A 22,581-nucleotide genomic window follows, 5' to 3' on the forward strand; every position below is an offset into this window, starting at 1 on the left:
GTCTGAACTCTAAAGAAGTTATAATTGACTTCATCTCACATCATCTACCACGTAATCAACTAGATTCTATAAAATATGCACCTCAACATTTTCTATATAAATCTATATGGTCCCCAGTGTAATTTTCTTGGGCCAATATATGTTGTATGAATGACTATGAAACAGTTGTCTGAACTTAGACCATTGGCAATTAAAATTAAAAGAGTATCAGAGATGAACTTTATGCCCTGTATTTATTGCCACTCATATACATGGCAAAGTAAAAGAAAACGAAGTTTATCTTATTGGAATTGGGAAGATAACCGATTGCTCAAACTGTTACAGGTACTTCCAACCAGCTATACAAAACTGCTTATACCACAAGTCACTCAAGGTAAAATAACTCAATACAAAGCGAGGAGGGAGTTTCCTCCATTTTGCCGATGGGACGCAAACGCGAGGAAGATAGTTGTAGCTTATAACAATCAATTTGGCTGTAATGTAATCCTAGCTGTTGAACTTCTGTTCGGCAGCGCTTGCTGAGCCCTGCAGCAATCAATGGCACAGAACAACAGTGAACACATTGCAAAACAGAAGAAATCTTTTACATGAAGAAATGGTTACAAAAAAGGGGCTCAGGGTGAAGCTATTATATCGGCCCAAAATATCGAGCTGAGAACATACCAAAGGGGTGAGATTAACAAGTATAAGCTTTCAATGACTTCTCTTGGGATAGTTACACTCACAAGAAAAACTCAGATTGTCTTTCTTGTACTTTATCGATTGCTGCAATGATCTTAGACGGCAATATATACTTGGGATCAGAGTATAGAATCTTGCAAGCGAATTTCTTATCGCATATTGTCCATTTTTTGTTTGCATTACAGGTAAAATGGAACTGTGTAATCTGATTATATGATTAGATAGTACGGTTTCACTCGGTACTAAGAAGACGATCACTCGGTACTAACCCCAACTGATGTCACAAAATTGCAAACTGCACATTTGACAGATCTTGCTCCATACTGGTACATTAGCAACATCCTGCAGTTCCCACAATTTACATGTGCCACCTGATTTGCTGTCAGAAAAGTGAAGGAAATTTTGAAGCTTTCACCAAAACAAAATATAGTTGTTCAATTGGCATCATAATTTGTTTCACATACCTTCCAAGGCCAGATTGACAGTGTGACAACACGAACATTGAACACTCGTTGCTCCACGGATGTACATTAATAAGGTATGGCAGCCTCCACAGACCAACTGGGCCATTTCCGTGCCTGTAGTTTCAGAATTTCGAATTACATTTTACACATAGGCCTTCCGGAAAGGAAGATCCAGTCGATTTGGTGTTTCGAGATTTCATAAACTTAAAAAGTTAGGAAGAAAATAGCAGATGATTTACCGGGAGGCGGCACTGCTGTAACTGCATTGCAGACAGCACAGCACACAGAGGTTGCTCCAACAGGATAGAGCAACAAATTTCGACAACCGGAACAGACAAGCTGGCTTTGAGCACCTGGTGACATAGATTTGGTCACAAGATCGTTTGACAATGGAGAGTAAAAAGAGGGTAGAAATAAAACACAATAACATTTGTAGATGCACTAAGATAGATTCATCTGCAACAAGCATATCAGAAAAGAAAAGGAGGACGAAACGAAATCGAAGCAGACACCCTGAACCAGATATCTCAGAAAGTAATATTTATTGGTTGGACCATTTTCTCCTCTTTATTTCAGCCAACCAAAGTTTCTTAAGGAGAATTCACATTGTTTCAAGATAAATCTGTTGCAGAACAGAAGAAAAAGAGAATAAGATACCATTGGCAGCAGGAGGAGTGTAAGGCGCTGGAGGTGTCGGACACGGCGCAAGGGGAACTGGCATTGTAAAATCAGACAGAGCTAAACTCTCCTTTCAATAATTCACTGCCTTAGAACCAGACAGTACCGAGCTTTCTCCCATACTTTCCATGACAGACAAGAAACACAACATAAGAAACACTTGGAAATTGCAACCATGGTCAACTCAGAAATTGCCTAAACATGAAAACAGAACCGACTATAATCAAAATTATACCAGTTTTAACTGTGAGAGACGAGGGAGAGTTGCATAACCAACAAAATCCTGAAAAAACACACCCAATTCCCAATTTGGAAACTTTGCTTACATAGCCATACGAGATGGTAGTTCTTAAGGGATATGTAAAGGGAGAGAAAAAAAGAACAGAAGCTTCAGGATAATTGATAAACAAAGAAACTCAGTTGAATGATTATGAAGTGGGACAAACATATAACTGTTAGCAGATGAAGAGGAGAGAAAGAGATAGAGAGAAAGGGTTAAGCATATAGAATAAAGTAGTAGTTGTTGTAATGATTCTCCTTTTTTTACCATGGTCCTTATCAGTTCATCTTAGGGAGTTAATATCCACTAAGAGCTTTCATTTTTATCCTCACCAAAACTGAAGCTTTCATCGTCAAAAGGAGATTTTTATTGTTTTCCTACTTCAGTTTGTAGTGATGAATATCCAGTATGAAACTTCATCTTGTCCCTTCTTTTTCTTCTGAATTTTATCCAATTTTAATCCCCATAAAAGATTGATTTTTTTGGTCCTTCGTGAATTAGCTTCAATTTCCCTTTTGGTGACATATCAATATCAACTTTGGGGCTAAAACTCTGGACCCCACACTCCTCTCCTTCTCTCACTGTCAATGGAACTTTTGCTTTTACAGTAAAAAAAGAAGAAAAAATGCATGGACATGAGTGTGTTGGAATAAGTCCACACTCTCCTTTCTCATGGGAGAAATGGATGGCTAACTAAACCACTTAGCCACCTATCATAGAAAAACAAATCAGGGGGACCATCTCTCAAAATTATCACCATGGGAACTTTCAATTCATACAACACAACTTAATAACTCGGTATCTAGCCAATGTAAAATTTGAATCTCAACATCTGAACCATATTCTTACTTTAAAAAAACATCGAAATACCGGTATCAAGCGAGTGTAAAGTTCGAATTTCAACATTTGAAACCTATTCTTATTTAAAAAATCTCGAAACCCGAACCTTTCTCTTATACTAAGTTACCTCTAACAGAAAAAAGTCTGACCTTTTGGTGTTGTTTCTGTTTCCCTTGCATTATTCATGGCATATAGTTTTAGATGAGTGAATGTGACAGTACCATTCTATTATCTTTTTCTGGGCTATGAAAGCTTCTATTTTTAACTATTCTTGTTTGCAGCCAAAGAACAATAATGCCTGAGAAAAGAAGAATGATTGAACTGAGAAAAAAAAACTAGGAAATCAGCGGATAAATGTATAAAGGAATAGTTGAAAAAAGAAAAGTGAGACAAAAAGGCTTTAGCTGTTAGAAGAAGAGTGGCTGATGCAAGTATGGGCAGGAGCTGTTACAAGAAGCGTGATGCCACACTCCCATTACACCTCCATTCAAACAAGCATGGGGACCTCTTTGTTTGTACATTTGTTGGCTTTTCTCCGCATTCTACACTGGATAATCTTCTGTTTCCATTTATTTGGGAAATAACGTGCTGTAATCTTAATATACAGTTAAAAAATTGTTACGGATTTTGTTATTATTTAAATAATAAAATCGGTAAAAATTACTGAAAATATTATTATTTATACCGATTTTGTTATTATTGGACGTTTTAACGGTTTTGTTATTTTTGTGCACTTTACCCAAAATGTTAAAAAATATTAATGTTTTAGGTACAAATAATAATATTTTAGATAAATTTTTAATGATTTTATTATTTAAATAATAATAAAATCAATAATGTCTTTTTTAGTTGTATATTAAGGTGTCCTTTATGGGCTAAACTGCCTGAATATTGCGTATGAGAAACTTTAATTCCCAAGATAATGTTATCAGCTTATTATTTCCCCAAATGGGGTGTTTGCTACATACAAATATGATTTCTCGGCGTCTTCATGCATGTTGGATTCACTAGAGGACCTCTCGTCGTCTTCTACTTCCCCTCCCACTTGCAACGATGCATGCTGTTAAGAGTGGGAGTTGTGCATGTGGCCCTGGCTGACAGTGGGAGCTCTGTATGTGGCCCTGGCTGATAGTGGGAGCTCTGCATGTGGGGCTCAACGTGGGAATTCACGGGGTGAGCAGGGAAATATCACGGGTGAGCAGAGAGTTGCATGGGGCTTGGGCGTTTGCTGAATATGCATGTGATTCATTAGAGGAATACTCGGCGTCTTCTTCACATTTGGGGTGGAGTACTCGGCGTATTCTTCACTTTTCGGGTGGAGTACTCGGCGTCTTCTTCACTTTTCGGGTGGAGTACTCGGTGTCTTCTTCATGGAAGGGGGATGTCTTGGCGTCTTCTTCATAATAATGCATGCACGGGACCTATTGGAAAATGTTTATAAGAGTGCTCGGGCTCGGCGTCTTCATTGTGAGATTATAATTATAAAAGCTTGGCAAGCAAAGAGAGTGAGAGGGAGGATCGACTCATCAGAAGCAAAAAAGAGTGAGTGGATATCCATCATCGTCCTAAAAAATTTGAGGTAATTTAAACTAATCCCTATATCTCATTTTCTTCTTGTTTATAGGTTTGGTGTTTCATATGTATCTCATAATATTCATTTCAACATTTAGTAATTTTGTGATTATATGTTATTACATACATCGAAATAATGATGTATATGTTGTTACATAATTTGAAATAAGCTTTAGACCATTTTGGAACATTGTAAAGTTATAGGGACCGTTTTGCAAACTTTGAGAAAGTTAAGGAATTAGATGTAAATTATTAAAAGTTGGTATACTATGCTAGAATTTAGTATTAGTATGCTTAATTGGTTCAATTTGAAAGAATTTATAAACTTAAGGATTATATTGCAAAGTTTGAAAATGTTAAGAACCAAATAGTAATTAGGAAAAGGTTATTGGATTAAATTAGAAAGTAAGGCTTGAAAATTCATGTGAGACTGATGAGTATAATATGTCAGACGAAAATGAAGTAATAACCGATCTAAGCTCCACCTACAAAGGTTGATCTTTTTATATTTGATGTTTAGTTTTATTTTTATAATTAAAGTAGTTAACATGCAATTGATTATTTGAATAAAACAATGTAATATTTGAGTGTAATATTTATATTTTTTGTCTAGATTTGTTGAAACATGGCAGAAGAAAATGTTCTTTTGAGGTTAGATGGTCGACACATTTCGAATCATTTAGGAGAACTGGTAATATGATCGACTTATTTTTTTTATTTGAGAGCGGTGAATTAATTCTAATTACATGGATTAACAAATTGCAGGATGACGAACAACGAGTCCTTCGTCCTCGACTTATCAACTGTAAGATGCCATATCAACGTATTGTTGATAATTTGAAAATAGTTGGTTTTTATGATGTTGTTTTTGTAAGAGAATTTCGGTTGATCCCCGGTTTGATAAGTGCATTAATTGAACGGTGAAGACCAAAAGCTCATACTTTTCATCTTCCATGTGGTGAATGTATGATCACTTTGGAGGATGTAGCTTTACAACTCGGGGTTCCTACAAATGGTATGGCAGTGGTGGGAAATACCGATCTTGACGTGTTTGCAATATGTGAGCGTTACCTTGGGAAGGTATTAGACAAAGATATAGCAAAAGGGTCATGATTGAGATTATCCTGGTTGGCAAATGAGTTTAAGCTCGATCTTGATTGTAGTGAGCAAGACATTATATATGCAACTCGAGCATATATATTACGGTTGATCAACGAAATCTTGATGCCGGATAAATCGAGTAATCTTGTCCATATACAATATCTTCCGTTTTTTGAGAACTTCTTTATGACCCGTCAGTATAGCTGGGGATCAGAAATATTGACGTTCTTGTATCGCGAGATGTGCAAGGCGTCATTACTTGTAAATGATGCGTATACGACTGAAATCGGTGGATGCACGATATAATTACAATCGTGGGCGTGGTTATTATTATTAAATTATTAAAGTTAAATTATTAAAGTTAAATAATTAAAGTTAAATATTATTATTAAATCATTAAAATTAAATCATTAAAGTTAAATAATTATTATTAAATCATTAAAGTTAAGTAATGATTATTAAATTATTTAATTTAAATCATTAAAGTTAAATAATTATTACTAAATAGTTAAATATTTATTATTAAATCATTAAAGTTAAGTAATGATTATTAAATTGTTTAATTTAAATCATTAAAGTTAAATAATTATTATTAAATCATTAAAGTTAAATAATTATTATTAAATTTTTAATTTTAAATCATTAAATATAAATAATTATTATTAAATATATACTCGAGTAATTGAATCGAATATAATATACAAATTTATAAAATAATAAGATTACTGCTGAGGTCTATCCTGTGGAAGGTTTGGACAATTTATTTTTGAATGACTTTCACCTCTACATAATCCACACCTCTTCGGTTGGCCTTTCTCTCTAATATGTATATCCATACTGGTATGAATACGAGTAGATTTCGGTCGACCTGTCAGACTTCTACGAAGTAGTGGATTTGGCAACCATTCATCATGATTTCGATTCTCCCAATAAGATTCATTTGGGATCGGTCTGAACTCATGGTTGTATATATTTAATATCCTCCGTCGTCTCTCCTTCAACGATGGCGAATGCAATTGGGAATATATTTCGTTGACCATCCTGCGCAACTGCTATCAATAATATATGTCTATATTGGCCGTATAATCACGTGCCATAAACTTGGACCATACGTTTGCAAAATGGAAAACCTTTTATGCATGACTTGAATGCCCAAAAGAGTCTATGGAATATTCTCTTCCCTAGAACAAGTTAACCTTCTTGGTTGTATGCAGGCATGGTCTGAGACTTCACGATGGTTCCAGGTATGAATTGTTTCATAGCTCGTAACAAATCAAGTAACTCATTGTATGATGTATCCCAATCACCATATATCAACCTCATTGCCTTCACCTTCGCATGCCAAACAGGTTTGTATTTTACATTGTATCCGAACTTGTCTCGAATAGATGCAGCTAACACCGAGCAAGGGATTCTTGGATTTTGTTCAACCAAAACCTTTACATATTGAAAAATTACATCAGAGTCCAGTAGTCGGTGGTCTTGTTCGATAGAGTTTTGCAAACATGTGGTGGACCATTGTACCTTGTGATGACCCAAGCATCTTGCCTCTATATTTTGGACACTCTGACCAGCCACTTACACTCATGCCCATATTTAACACACTTTGCGTACAACGTTTTCTGGTTGGACTCTACAACCTTGCAATCTACATGGCCTCTTATGCAATACTCTTTAATCGCTAGTGTAGCTTCTTTTTTTCCTCTATATTGCTTCCCAACTGATAATTCACCAGAGTTATCGGATAATTCACCAGAGTTATCGGATAATTCAATCATGTAGCCTGAAGTTAAATTTGGCATCTCTAGGAATTCAGGTGCCCTCATTGCTTCATAATTAATCTCCTGCATGTGAGGGGTAGGTTGATACGGTGTCGGATATTCACCAATATTGATGTCAGCTTCATCACCATCGAACATGACGTTATCCTCAGTCAAATGAGGTTCCTAAATTTCTTCATCTTCACTGGAATCTTCAAGTATTTCTTCCCATCGGTTTTTAACGTCATACTATGCGGCTCCAGATGTTCCACCAACTTCATTTGCACTTTCCAACATCGCCACAAAGCTGTTCATCGACCTATATGTCGGGTTATCGAAATGTCTCTCGAAACCCATTTGATATGAAGTTCCAACTGCATTGCTCGATGACCCAGGCACATTAGATATATTACACAACTCAACAAATAACTCAATAATTGGAATATTAGTTGAGTCATGTAATTCAACCATAGTTATAATATCATCTTCTTCTTCAAGTGGTACTGCAGCATACCTGACCAGATTGGGACATACCATAAATATGTACCTCAAACCATCAACTTTAGCACGGATTTTTCTTTCTATCCTCACCTTCATCTCTATAAATGTGATGTCCCTTTTAAACATCATATTTATAGGTGCTTCAGACTGAAAAATAACCCCAACCTCATTTTCCCGTCATATATCCATTGTAATGGACAATCGTGAAAAATTTATTGCTAATTTTCTCTACATGTTAAAATAAAGATATTCACAATAAATTACATTTATAATTATAATGGAACAATTATAAAAATTACATAAACCTTACCAAATATTCGCTTTATTTCTTCCTTTGTTACACATTTTTTTCTCTTTTTTCCGGGAAAAACTCTCGAACTTGCAAGCTTTTCTTCTCTTTGTTTTCTAACTTATCCCCTAACTAACTCTCCCATAGTATCTATCCTCCTATTTATAAATGATATTCGGTGCATTGCTTCACAGAATCACAACGCCACCATTATTGATGCTAATTGCTTCACAATGAAGATATTCTCGTCCCCATGCAAAAGTTTCTCTGCATCATTGCAATTCTCGTCCCCATACATACATAATTGATTCACTTTTTTGAAATTTATTGTTTTAGTGTCATGATCTGATTCCCGTCCCTTTTTTTTTACTTTTGCTTTATTTTTTAAAATCAATAGGTGCTACTTTATGGGAACAACATTATCATTGTTACAACCCATTAGCTCGCTTCATCCTTGTTTTGCTGCAACATGCATGGCTTATCGATCGGCTTCATCATGGTTTCGCTGCAACATGCATGGCTACTAAACCACGTTCATATATTTACTTAGAAGACGCCAAGCAATCCAAGTTTGAAGGAAATTTTTTCAATGAAGACGCCGAGACATCCTTCTCAATGAATGCAAAAATTTACATAGAAGACGTCGAGCAATCCATTTTATGCATGGAAATTCTGTGTTGAAGACGCCGAGAGATCCACAAAACACGTCGTGCAATCCATTTCACTTAAAGTTGAAGATGCTGAGAGATCTTTGAACCATTGTAACATGAAGATGCCGTGAAACCCTAAACCCACAAAAACCCTAATGACGTCGAGAGATCCAAGCATTTGCATGTCATCTGTAGCAAACACCCCATTTGGGGAAATAATAGCATGCATGGATTATTTTGGGAATAAAAGTTTCCCACAAGCATTATCGTGGCAGTGTTGCCGTCCTTTATGTTTCATTAATTTTTATTTCCATCACTAATCTTTAAAAAAATACATAAAACTTAAATATTTAATTTTTCAGAAAATATAAAAAACATACCAATAAATGATTGACACGTAAACTTTTCACAAAAAATTCACTTTTACTTTAGATATAATAACAAGATTAATCTTTAAAAGTTCAATACTTTTTCTATTTTACCTCATTTTTTATAATGTCAAACCTAAGACATAATAACATGAATAATAGTTTGATTATATATGTGAAGACTAAATTTTAATAAATTAAAGTAATCACCTACAAGAGTATGCACGTTTAGTTGGATGACCAAGTTGTTTATTTTTGTTCCTTTATATTCTATTAAATCATGAATTATAAATCAGCTAAGAGCATTCTCATTTTTTTTCTTGAGAATCCTCGTTCTTCTCTTCTGGAGATAAGTTTAAGATTATATTTAATATATATATATATATATATATATATATAAATTCACCTACAAATTCATTAAATGGTCTGATTGAATCCTTCACCTGCTTACCGTACAAATTATCAAGGTCTTGGGGCGTTTTTCCTGAAAAATTACTGGTGATCGGTATATTTACTGATCTAACATCGGTCAGACTATATTTCCCGATATAACACCCTTAGAAGTAAAGCGCGCCCCCTGCACCGCGCTATATGCTAATTTGGTGCCACGTGGGGTAAGGCGCCCCCCCTGAAGCGCACCTTATGCTGACATGGATACACGTGTATAAGCGCAGGGTAGGTGTGTAATTACACATAAGGCGCGGGGCAGGGGCCGCGCCTTACCTGTGAATTTGACACGCGTCAGGAAGGCGCCCCCTGTCCCGCGCTATACCTATAATTACCCCTATACCCCCGACGCTTCACACCCCAATCCTCCCTATAAATACCCCCATCCTCAATCACTTTCATCACACTAAATTCTCTCAATTTCTCTAAACTTCTCTAAACTTCTCTCAAATACTCTTATAATCTCTTCTAAGGTATACTTTATTATATTTTTAATATTTTGTATTTAATTTATTTAAGTATTTAATTTATTTAATATTTTACTTATTTAATTTTTTTGCATATATAAAATGGCAGATGGTCTACTTCACTTGGATGCAAATCATATATGTCGACACTTTGCTGATACAATAACATTTTAACGTTTTAATTTAATTTAAATTATTAGTAATAATTTGTTGATTTATTTAATGCATGATTATTAGATTAAGAATTAATTTTTGTAATTATTTAATTTTAGGAGAATGACTGTGTATTAGATCCTTTTATTAGGAATCTTAAATTAGTGATACCTAGCCGTGTCTTGCCGTATTTAGTAGATGTTGGATTCAGTTACATAGGTAGATATCAGGGTCACTGTAAGATAGAGCCAGACCTGATTTATGCCTTAGTAGAGCGGTTGAGGCCGGAGACCCACACATTCCATCTTCCATGCGGAGAGTGCACGATTACACTTGAGGATGTTTCTATGCACCTGGGGCTTTCGGTGGATGGAGATGTGATATCGGGGATCGTGCAGGGTTCCTGAACTGCTTTGTGTCGGAATAATCTAGGATGTGTCCCGAAAAATTTTAACGGTGGTTGGATACCGTTAAATTGGTTAGATGCCAATTTTCGTGATTTGAGCGAGGACGTGTCTGAGGATGAAGTTAAAATGTATGCACAAGCATGCATACTGCAGCTGATAGGAGGGTTGTTGATTCCGGACAAATCGCGCAACCAAGTTCATTGCATGTGGTTGCGACACCTTGGCGACTTTTATCTGGCCGGATCACTCAGTTGGGGCTCGGTAGTTTTGGCTTTCCTTTACAGAGAGATGTGTCGAGCCACTAACTATAGGTGTAATGCTATCGGCGGATGTCTCCTGCTGCTGCAGTCTTCGGCATGGTATCGATTGCCTTTTTTATGTCCCGTTGTCAAGAACCCATTAGTATTTCCACTACTATTGAGGTAATTGTAAAACTGATTTCGTATATTAATCATTTTATACAACGTATAATAAATTTTTAGGGTTCTCATTGATCAGAAGACTGGCACACACGTATGAATTTTAATGTTTAAAAATCGATTTTAGATTATAGTTATATAGTTAGATTATTATTTTGATAAAAATTATATATATTTGTTTTAGTTTTGAATTGGCGCCATACTCTACTGATGATGTGAGGGTGGTGATCCCACCTGAGTTGAGGGGACCATTAGATGTTTGGATGGCAATGGTCCCCTTGATCTGTTATGCGACCGTCGAGTGGCACTCCACTGATCGCGTGCTCTGGAAATTTGGTTGTTTTCAATAAATTCCAGAAGCACCTCGCAATATGGACGAGTTGCATAGCACAGATAGACGCGACAAGAAAAATACAAATTGGCTGGTGAGGTATCATGAGTGGGTCGTGTTGTGGGATGATCGACATCGGAGCCTTCCCCGTAATGAGCCCATTTTACTTGACCTCTTGATGGTTGCTGACGGTTATTATGAGTGGTTCAACAGTAACGGGAAACCGTTTCTGCTTCCTGAGGATGCACGAGGGTAGACCTTTCCGCGACGTCGACAGAGACGTTCACCGACACAACACCATCATCCCCCGACTCGTAGACAGAGAGCAGGTGCTTCGAGTTCATCCTCAACTGCACCAGCAGAACCTTCACAGCAGTCACCGCAGCCATATATGATGCCGCCACCGCATTTCCATTACCAAATATTGTCGTCGCCGCCTTCACCTGGTTTTATGACCCCGCCACCGTCACAGATGACCCCTCCTAGAGGCTATTATGGGTCTATGTTTGTAGATCCGACTTGGGGTTCATATACTGAATATTTGGCGGGTTCAGCCTCATCACCCATGGTCGCAGCACAAACACCTCCTGTACAGTTTTCACACTCAGCGATGTCTGGATTTTATGAGTTTTCCCAGTTTTCGCAGGCCGGTGGGATAGTCAGTCATACAACTCCAGGGTCCTTATTCTATGGAGGTGCTTCATCGTCATCAGCTCATCATCAACCTAATGTATCTACTCAGGATGACGACGACGACGACGACGACGACGATGATGACAACGAGGAGTCACAACTAGTGATACGAAGAAATCCTCCTCGAGACCGACAGCCATCGCCCTGCGGAACAGATGCGCGTTGCAGACATCGATAGATTTTGTTTTTTATTATATTTGTATTTAGTTTATTGGACTTTTTAATTGTAATTTTTTATTATTTCTCATTTAATACTTACTTTATTTTATTAAATTTGTTGGATTTTTTAATGTATTTCAGTTAATTTTGTTTATTATCATTTAATATCAGTTATTGTAATTTGGTTATCATTTACCATTTAAAACTTATTGTAAGTTTGTTGTATTTAAAATTATTTTGAAATACCAAATTGTTATTAGTTTGATAAAATTTAATGATTGTATTCGATAACTTTCCTAAGTTTGTCACTTATTATCTATTTTATTATAATCACATATAACGCAAACGTCAAATCTCGTATTATTGTATCATTTTTTAATCTTCATAAGCGATTATCGAATGAAATTAACTTGAAGTAAATGCAAATTAAAGTACAAGAATTATTATTTGATAAACAAATACATCATTTCCTCATCAATTGTTACTTGATGGCAACAGAAGTGGACATGTTTTTCTAGTGTGTCCTGGGTTTCTACAATGCCCACATCTTCTGTCTTGTCTAGATCTTTCTCGAATATCCATATCGCAATGAATTCGATTGGATTTTGGACGACCACACTCCCTCAATAAACTCGGATTTGATATAATCGGAAGCCAATCTTGAACCTCATCAGGGTCTCTATCATTACATATGGGGGGAAACTCAATTTCGTATACCTTAAAAACTTCATATAATAGGTATACGGGATCCACAAAATGGTTATAGTCTTGACGTGTATGCGAGCAAGCTGCTATCACATGAGATCATGGATACTTCAGAGCTTGAAAAAACCCGCAGTCGCACGTTCTGTCCCTTAGATTTACTCATAACGACACATCTTCAATCCCTTGAAGAGGTCGCGACAACTCTGTGACACGAAACATTTCATGCCTTCTAGAGAAGCTTGTTACAGACATTCCATTTTATGCATAAATTTTTTCTGCAAATCTGCAACTAATTTAGGGTGATAGACATGACCGCCTTGCATCCAGGTTTGAGTTTGTCCCCCAAGTTTCGCAAAAAGCACCCCTAAATAAAACTATGTAGTCTTTACCAAAGCCGCTACTGGTAAGTGACGTCCACCCTTTAAGGTTAAATTGATTGTCTCTGCCAAGTTGGTTGTCATGGCTCCATATCGATATCCAACATCATATGCGCATAATTAAAACGATCGAAAGAAAAGAAACTACATCAGTTTCACTTACCCATACGCACAATTAATTGACGCTCATCATTCTTCTTGTACCTTCCATGGTAGTTCGCATCAATGTGTCGGAGACAATATCTATGTTGGACAAAAAGTGGTTGCCATATTGGACCCAAAGACTCCATTGCTGCTTTGATCCCAGCTTCGCGATCTGAAATGACACAGTTGTTTTCCCTCGTGATAACATGTGCACATAAATTTCGGAGGAAAAAAGCCCAAGAATCTGTATTTTCTCCTTCGACAAGAGCAAAAACAATTGGAAGAATGTTGCGATTGCCATCTTGGACAACTGCCAATAATAAAACTTGCTTGTATTTTCCATACAAGAAAGTCTCGTCGATCTGGACCACAGGCTTGCAGTATTTGACAGCATTAACGCACTGTGGGTAACTCTAAAAAACCCGGTAGAATTGGCATCGATCGCGAAGAACTCGATTATTATGGTATGAATAGGAGGTTTTCGAAGTCCACAATTATCCCATGATTCAACGTCCGCACCAGCCTAAACCAACCTGGAAGTTCGTTGTAAGATGCATCTCATTTGCCATGAAGTTTGACAATGGCATTTTGTTTTGCCAACCAAGTTTTTTTATAGGAGACAGTGTACCCATACTGCGATTGTATAGCTGAAATCAACACTGCAACAGCTATATGAGAGCTTGTTTTTACCATGGGCATGATGGCTTGGCATATCATTTCAGAGTCCAAGTTGGGATGATCTTGGTTGACCCCTCCAGCACAATATGTGTGAGGACTGTTGTATACTGTTAGTTCCCATATGTTGTTTTTCCTCTTCATTTTTGATACGCAAACCATCCAATTGCATCTGTTTTCACGTCGGGCACAGTAGCATACATATTTTTCGGTCGTAGATCGATCGACTCTGGACTGAACATAATTACGGATATTGTAATTTTTTATAGCTATCACCGCTTCTTCTTTGCTTGAAAACTCCATGCCTAAAGATAACTCACCATTATTTATTGATGGGTAATATCCATAGTCACCGAGATGAGGCATATCCGCAAATTCTGGCCCGTACATTGCACCATAATCAGCTTCATACATGTGTGCAGGAGGGTCAGTTTGTGTCACATTTCCTGGAACTTCATCATCATCGGAGTTGAATTGCGATTATTCTGGGTGAATGAATAGTTCAGTCTCAGCACCATCCGCACCAGGCTCACGAAGCGGTTCTTCTGGTGAAGATGATGGTTCCTCCATGCGCTCCACATTTAGGTCGAAGAACCTACTACTTGCACGCCTTCCCCTTGAACTAGAAGGCATATCGACATTGAGATCGAAAAAGCTTGCAGTTGAATGCCTCCCCATGGAGCTTGAAGCCATCGTGTCAAATGAAAACTGCACAGATGGTTGCGACATCTCCATATGGTCAAAGAAATTTGCAGATGAATGCCTTCCCCTTGAACTGGACGCGGTGTTGCCATGCGGATTGTTCGTGGACCCACCTCGGTACATATCATAAGGAGTTGCGGATGAATGTCTCCCCATTATGGCATTAAAATCATTACACATTACTGTAGTCGGGCTGTCAACTTGATCAACTTGTTCAGCCAGCCCATAGTGGGAGCTTAATGATTGACTCTGAACAGCATGCACTTGAATAAAATGTGCATACATCTCAATAACGGTGTCTGAATAATTACTTTGAGCTTCAACCATCATTTCAACATCATCATTGTTCGAAAGTTCGAACGCTGTATAAGTTAATGGCAACAATGACGTTGGAAATCTGTACTGCAACGACGACATTCTTCTACTACTTCCAACATGAATCTTTCTCGAAATCTTCGTTATCAGCTCCTCAAGAGTTATGTTTCTCTTGAATGATATTTTAACACGCTTATTTGATACGAAAACAGCGCCGGTTTCATCTTCTTGAATTTCACCATCATAATAAACAATAGCTGAAAGTCGCGCCATTCTTTGAGTTTAAAAATGCAGCAATATTATATCTCCAAAAAAATAACTGAAACAAACCTGATTAAATAAATAATATATGAACGAAAATATAACACAATAAAAATTTTACACATCAACGTAAATAATTTAAATAATATAATTTTATATTATTACCTGCATCGCAAAACTATTTCGATGTATGCTCCCGCTTTCCAATTTTACAAACACAAAAATTAATTGAAAATAATTAGTATAATATTTTTTCAAATAATCATAATAAACAATAAGTCCAATAAAAAATTTTTATAACAAAATTACCTTATAACAAAAAATCACACGAACTTCTAAATCAAATATGAGAAGATTGCCAGAATTATTGACTCGTTGACGGAATTGTTGTGTTAATTTATAAGTTGAGAGGAGAGATGTGAGGAACTTAACGGGGGAGAAGGGTATTTATAGTCGAAGCCACTATACAAGGCGCGGTACCTGCACCGCGCCTTATATATTTATATAAAGGTCTGGCACGACCCCTGCCCCGCGCTATATATAATTCAGAATTAAAGGTTAAGCGCGGCCCATGCCCCGCGCTATACCTCTACGTGGCATAAGGTGCGCCCCAGGGCTGCGCTATACCCACATGTATCCATGTCAGCATAAGGCATGCTTCAGGGGGCGCGCCTTACCCCACGTGGCGCCAAATCAACATATAGAGCGGTGTAGGGGCGCCCTTTATTACTAAGGGTGTTAGAACGGAAAATATAGTCTGACTGGTGTTAGATCAGTAAATATACCGATAACCGGTGATTTTTCGAAAAAACGCCAGGTCTTGGCTCATTGACAATTTTAATTTATTTTTAATAGGAAAAAACATCATTTGAGCTTCATCAACAGTGTTTTGAAAATCGGACCGGACCAGCCGGTTCAATCGGTTCAACCGAGAATCGTTACCTAATCCGGTTCAATCTAGACCGATTGAATCGCTACTAGTGAACCGGCCGGAACCGTTGAACCGTTCAAACCGGACCGGCTGAAAACTAGAAAAATCGGGAAAAACCCGCCAATTTTGATTTTTTTTAAAAAAAATTAAACCAAACGATGTCGTTTGTTAAACGAGCCAAGTCGAACTCGAGTATCGCTGAGCTCGACTCGAACTTGAAAAATTTAAAAGTAAGCTCAAATCGACTCAAACTCGCGAGCTAAAAATTATCAAGTTCAACTCGAACTCGAAAATATAATATTGAAACTTGAATTCGAAAAGGCTTGAACTCAAAAAAAAATTTAGAAGCTCGATTGAAGCCTAAAATTCGAGTTTGATTTAAGTGAAAGAATAGTTCACTCAATGCTCACCAAAAGGCTGCATGATTTTGAATGTCAAATTATCTCTATTATTTATAGAAGTTAGTTGGGATGATCTTTTATGTTTCTTAGCCATGTGGGATTATTTAAAAAAAATTAAACCAAACAATATCATTTTGTTATGATTTTTTAGCCCCAAATTTAATTTTTAATTATAGTTATATAATTATATTTATTATTTAATATGTTTTACCTTAAATATTATGTTGTAGTTAATTTGAATCATTTTGTTTCACTTTATTTTATGGTTTTTAACTTATATATGTTATGACTTGCTTTGAATATGAATTGTGATATAAAAAATTATTTTTTATTAAATATTTTTATATTTTTATTTAATTTTTTAAATAATTATGATGTCGTTCGGTTCTTCCGACCGGTCGGACCGGTTCGACCGGTTGAACCAGTAAACTGATAGCATGACCGATTCGTTAACCGATTCGGTTCTGAAAACCATGTTCATCAAGGCGTCACCTATACGTCAAACAAGAGATTTGATCTTATCTAGGAAAATCAGGCAGAGACATGTTCGTTTATTTATTTTTATTTGCTAATGACAACAGGACAAAGAGGTCTAGATCAACATCACGCCCACCCTTCACTTTGTAAATCAATTAATTTAAGGACTTTCCATCTAATCTTATCTGTCAAGGACAATCCCAGATTTTGGCATTCACCCATAAATCCTTCCCGTTAGTTTGGATAAATATGCTAAACATGATCTAATCACCTTTCATTTGCAGACCCTTATCTCTAATTATTAGGATGGAAATAGTTAATCACCTTTCTTTTTTTTCTTTCTCTTTTTGGGTTATGGAAGAGCTAAAAATGTCATTTTAGGACAGGAAACAGAAATGAAAAAACACTTTTGTCTGAATTTATAGCCCCATAACGTCAGATGCTGACATTTCAATCCATGGCTAGCCTGCATATCTCTAACCCCAGTCCAAAGTTCAACTATTTCAACCACATTTCTGGGGATTTTTGCATGAAAGGGAAGAGAGGTGTGGCATTTAATGGATGATATCAAACGTTTGCCAAAGAGGATCAGAAGCAAGTTCGATTTCGGACACACAAATCTGTGTCTGGACTAGCATAAAGAGAGGTCATTATTTAACAAGACTTGCAGGAAAAGTATAGCCATAATTAAACTTCCATTATACGATCAATACATGGCCTAAGGAGTGGCCGATGCTCGTCCCTCGTCTCATACGATGAATACCTATTGTTTATAGATGAAGGTTCCACATGGTTAAACTCTGGTTTTAGGTACAAATAGGTATCCATTTCTAAGGCCAGAAAAGAATTTATATGATGGAAAAGTTATGGTTTAGTTGTCCTCATTTTCTGAATCAGGGTTTCCATACACAATAGAGAAATAGAAACCTACTGTTCTAAGTGTAAGGCCTGGAAACCTGTGAGAACTATTGGGCTGCAGGTCTACCTTGATAAAAGGCCACTTCATTGCTTGTGCAGCTTCGCACTCTTCCCATCCATCTCTGATTGCACAAAAGCGGGTATTTCGACTGTCGAAACGTTCCTTGATCCACTGGAAACATTGTCGTTTCCCTACATCCCATGAACTGTAAACTGGAGAATAAATGTTTTGTAAGTACTGCAAATATGATGAGTTTATCAAAGAAATCACATTGAGGAGCGCGGTCAGTACAGAACAGTATGCAAGCAATCTAGTGACCACTATAAATATGAGGACCACCTGAACTCTTTAAACTACAAGGAATGGAGAATGTCCTTGTAGAGAGAATGCAAAGCAAGTATTCTAAAAGAACTAGATGCACTGGTTAAAAGCTTGATGTGCATTTAACCGACTTTTACGCAGCGTGGATTACTTCAAAATTCATATACTGCACAAAATATGAGGACCTTTATGGTTATGCACATAACAAGTGGATGTTTGCTTAATTTTTCTGGAAAAGTCCTTTGGTATCTATGCAAAGGACCTGAAATCAAATATTAAACTAGGCATGAACAGAAGAAAGAAGACGATAGGAGGATGGATTATAAGAGAGAGCATGCATAGACAAGTAGAATACAGTAGCTATGCCAATTAAAGTACAGGCTGATACTAACAATTTCAACAAGCACTAAGATTACTCACCATTTTCATACGATATCGAATTGTCGAGTCGAAAGAGTAAACATTTAACGAGGCTAGGAATCAAAGACCCAGAAGTCACCAAAACATTTATGTGCCGGGATGCTGTAGCATTAGAACTCGCAACGGTATTGCGAAAGTAGGATCTTCATTACCAGCTAAACACTGCTCCAAAAGTGCCCGTGCTATATTTAGAAATATAAAGAATAAATACTAAGCAAAGCAAGTTATTAAGAGAAAACATGCAAAATTTTAAGCTCAAGTTACAAGAGATTTTTTAATTCTTATGTTAAGAGTTTAAAGCTTAAGCTTCAAATTAATGCAGGGTCAGTGAGAAGGATCTCACTAAGGCTCTTAAGGGGTACACCTTTAGTGAGTTTTGAACCCCATTTTAGAATACGACAAAAACACATTGAATATGGTATATAACTATAAAAGCCCAAGGCATGCATCAGTTTATCTGTTCCACATTCCCCAATCTACAAAAACCAATTTCATTAAAACCTATGTTGCTCAGACTCTTTAATTTTAAAAGTATTAGTGTCCAACACTTGGATATGGGGATATGACCTCTAAGGATCCTCCCAATATGTGGGAAAACTTTAGATAAATGTACCCATGCCCATGTCCGACGTTTACACCCGAGTCTGAATAACAGATTAAGACAAAACAGATTCGGTATTAATTAGACTACTAGAACTGACTAGGAGTGAGCTAAACTCAATTGGACTCGAAAAAATAAAACAAAAATTCAAATTTCGAGTAGTTCAGTTTTTCAATTAAACTCCAATGAGTTTTTCTTAAAATTTTTAAAATACTCTCAAAACAAATTAAGCTATATAATAGTTAATTCTTGAGTTTAAACATTAAACAATTTTGTATATATGCTTTCTAGTTTATGTACTTTAACTTTTACCTATTTATTTTTCTTAATTTAACTCGAACAAATATATTCAATTCAACTCAACTAGAAAAAATAAAAAAAAGTTTGAATGATAAAATAGGACTCGTCAACTAGACTAACTCAAAACTTTTTCACTCGATTCGACTCGACTAGATCGAATACTCAAAAAAAATGAATGCCTCAGTAGCCATATCATAGCCGGAGAACATACCTGATGAAAGCCACCCATCTGTATTCTCATCAGTCATTTTGCACAATGCATCCCAAAGATCCATCATCTCTTGGTCCAAAATATTGTGTAAACCCTGAAATGATGGAGGCCTTTCTTAAAAGAAGCACACACCTTATATTGGATATTTAAAATTTTATTTCTTAAAAAAAGAGAGGAAAGAACAGCAAACTGTTGCTACATGAGAAGAAGATAGCTGCTAGTTTAAGCACTAGACTATTTAAAAATAAAATAAAAATCACACATGTTTCTATATCGAAGAAGCGTTTGCATTTCTTGTCTATACATTGCCTTTGAGGAGAAATAGAAACGAAAACACAATCAAAGGTGACCATGGGAAAACAAAGCTATCTATGAGGAAACACGAAGATGAAGTGTTAAACTGGCAAATAAAGATTAAGTTGCTCATGTCTTGCTAGGAGATATCTATTCACTATTCATAATTCCCTCTTTACCAAACCATAGGCTATCAACTGATGCAAACTACATAATGCAGATTTAGCTTATATTAGATTCTCTGTGACAGTTCCCCTCAAAATTCCAACTAGATTTCCATGGAAGTACTTGTAGATAAACCTTAGCTTCATCCATATGGGAGGCAATACTTATGAAAAACAACTATAAACAGTTGCTACCAGAGGATGCAATGCAAAATGTCTCAGATTTTGAATAAATAGCAATTAGAAAACATGAACATTGCTCAAATAAATAGCAATTGGAAGCACAATTTATATAAGGCTTGAAAAGCATCAGTTGGAATACATGTTTATGCTTGTTGGCTATGACTCGGTGCCTGTACGCTAGCTTCCTTTTGTTGAGATCATCAAGTGGCGGACTCAAACCATCTTGATTAAAATCATAATCGGAGAGATCCCGCCCGTCATCATATTTGCTCAAGGCCTGAAGGAAAGGTTTATTGCAGTTTTCAATCTGTGGCACATTCAATATATACAAAACCGTAAATTTCAAGTTTTATAGACCAAAAAGGCAACATTAGGAGGGGTGGGGGTAGGAATCTCGGACATACTTGCTCATAGAAGAAAAAATCATCAGAAATTTGAAGAATATGTTTCTCCCACATCTTTCCAATCTCAACACCTTTCTGAGCATCTTTTAAACCGGCAAAAGCCTCGGCATACGAACCATTCAACAAAGACTTGAGCATTATAAGGGTTTCATCCATGTCCCATATGTATACCTTTGTTGTCTGATTATTCATATCTAGTAACCAAAGAAAAAAATTCAAACTTTATAAGCACTTAAAAGAAATAATATCATTCAACTATATTGATTGCATAAACCAAAAAGGTCAACTTTGATTACAAATTCAAGGATGATCATTATAATATTTATAAACATAGCAAGAAATGACACCAAAACAAATCCTGAAGTGTAACGAGGAATCGAAGTTTTACCTTTCTGGGTCAATGAGTCCAATGGCAAAGATGGAGCAGAGTCAATTGACAAAAAGTAGTAGCAGTTGGAGAAATTTTTCTGGGAATATATAAAACCGGAAAGAGAATAACAATGGAGTAGTTTATGGTTCCCTATTGGCCCAATAAGACGAGAACAGATCCTCTTAGCAAGAAAAAGATTCAACAACTCGGGTTCTTCGATTACACCAAAAGGGCTCAAATGGCCTAATAATTGGTCCAAACTTCGTTTAAAGAACACGCATACCCAGAATTCACCCATATGGCCATATTGCCTCCAACATTTCTCACTCCCTTTTTCTATTATTTTTTTACATTTGGCCCTTAAATTTTTTTTTATCAAATTGATTTTAATATAATATAATAATATTTTTAATCTAATATTAATGATTTTATAAATTTATCGAGTTACCTCCGTGGTAAAAGATAACGTTGTCTTCTCTAAAGGATCCAAATTTGAGTAACCATGAGATTACGTATGTAAAGTGTGTGCGCATTGTAAATAGACTAAGAAAAATTCTGAACAAATATTATTTTATAACAACTTAAATTATTAAAAAATTATTTAATTATTTTATAAAGATAAATAAAATTAATTAATTTATCATTGTTAAGATATTAATATTATTTTTAATAATTTTAATATTCTTTATGATATAATAAAAAATTAAATGTCTGGATATAAATATTTTTTGAATAGATGATATTATTGACATAAAATAATATTATTATTCTATTATCATTGTTTTAAATTGATAAAAGCAAATTTAAAGTTAAAAAGATACAGTAAAATTTAAAGATTAAAATGGTTCAATTAAATATTTAAATTTTATATATAAAATAAATGTATAAAAGAAGAGAATTAGTCTGGGGCCAGAACTCCTCTCATATATGTTAGTTTCGTCCTTGCTATCTATGAACAACAGTTTCTATTACCATATCCTTGTCAGTAATTTCATAAATCTTATTATCACCTCTATACTACCATCACCACTATTGACGATAACAACAATGTCGTGGCGATCAAAATTATAGACAAATGAAAATGAAAACGATCAATGCCACCATAGAACTGTAAAAATATTTTTGGTAGAATAATGCTTTTATTCC

General features: G+C 35.9%; 1 protein-coding gene and 1 pseudogene across 3 annotated transcripts; both read right to left on the reverse strand.

The window, feature by feature from the left end:
• Nucleotides 1–214: 214 nt before the first annotated feature.
• On the reverse strand, nt 215–20,415 carry LOC120141980 (protein LOL1-like). 3 transcript variants are annotated; one of them, XM_039156747.1, is made up of 7 exons: nt 20,404–20,415; nt 14,757–14,762; nt 1,803–1,945; nt 1,385–1,498; nt 1,146–1,259; nt 951–1,060; nt 215–525 (listed from the first exon to the last, which is right to left on the reverse strand). In XM_039156747.1, exons 3-7 carry the CDS (start codon nt 1,864–1,866, stop codon nt 487–489), a joined length of 441 nt encoding a protein of 146 aa, XP_039012678.1. In that variant the 5' UTR covers nt 1,867–1,945; nt 14,757–14,762; nt 20,404–20,415; the 3' UTR covers nt 215–486. The 3 variants fall into 3 exon arrangements, with proteins under 3 accessions (XP_039012678.1, XP_039012679.1, XP_039012677.1); XM_039156748.1 differs by lacking the exons at nt 14,757–14,762; nt 20,404–20,415 and adding an exon at nt 2,150–2,240; XM_039156746.1 differs by lacking the exons at nt 14,757–14,762; nt 20,404–20,415 and adding an exon at nt 2,059–2,200.
• On the reverse strand, nt 17,950–21,502 carry LOC120141979 (annotated as a pseudogene).
• Nucleotides 21,503–22,581: the final 1,079 nt, after the last annotated feature.

This window comes from Hibiscus syriacus, unplaced genomic scaffold, assembly GCF_006381635.1.
Source record: "Hibiscus syriacus cultivar Baekdansim isolate YM2019G1 unplaced genomic scaffold, ASM638163v2 tig00110818_pilon, whole genome shotgun sequence".
Classification (NCBI taxonomy): Eukaryota; Viridiplantae; Streptophyta; class Magnoliopsida; order Malvales; family Malvaceae; genus Hibiscus; species Hibiscus syriacus.

Bases quoted from the DNA above. Each gene is read 5' to 3' on its own strand.
- LOC120141980 (XM_039156747.1), bottom strand. From the start codon at position 1,866: ATGCCAGTTCCCCTTGCGCCGTGTCCGACACCTCCAGCGCCTTACACT. The intron at 1,499-1,802 runs GTATCTTATTCT...CTATGTCACCAG, and splicing joins CACTCCTCCTGCTGCCAATG to GTGCTCAAAGCCAGCTTGTC. The intron at 1,260-1,384 runs GTAAATCATCTG...CTGAAACTACAG, and splicing joins TACAGCAGTGCCGCCTCCCG to GCACGGAAATGGCCCAGTTG.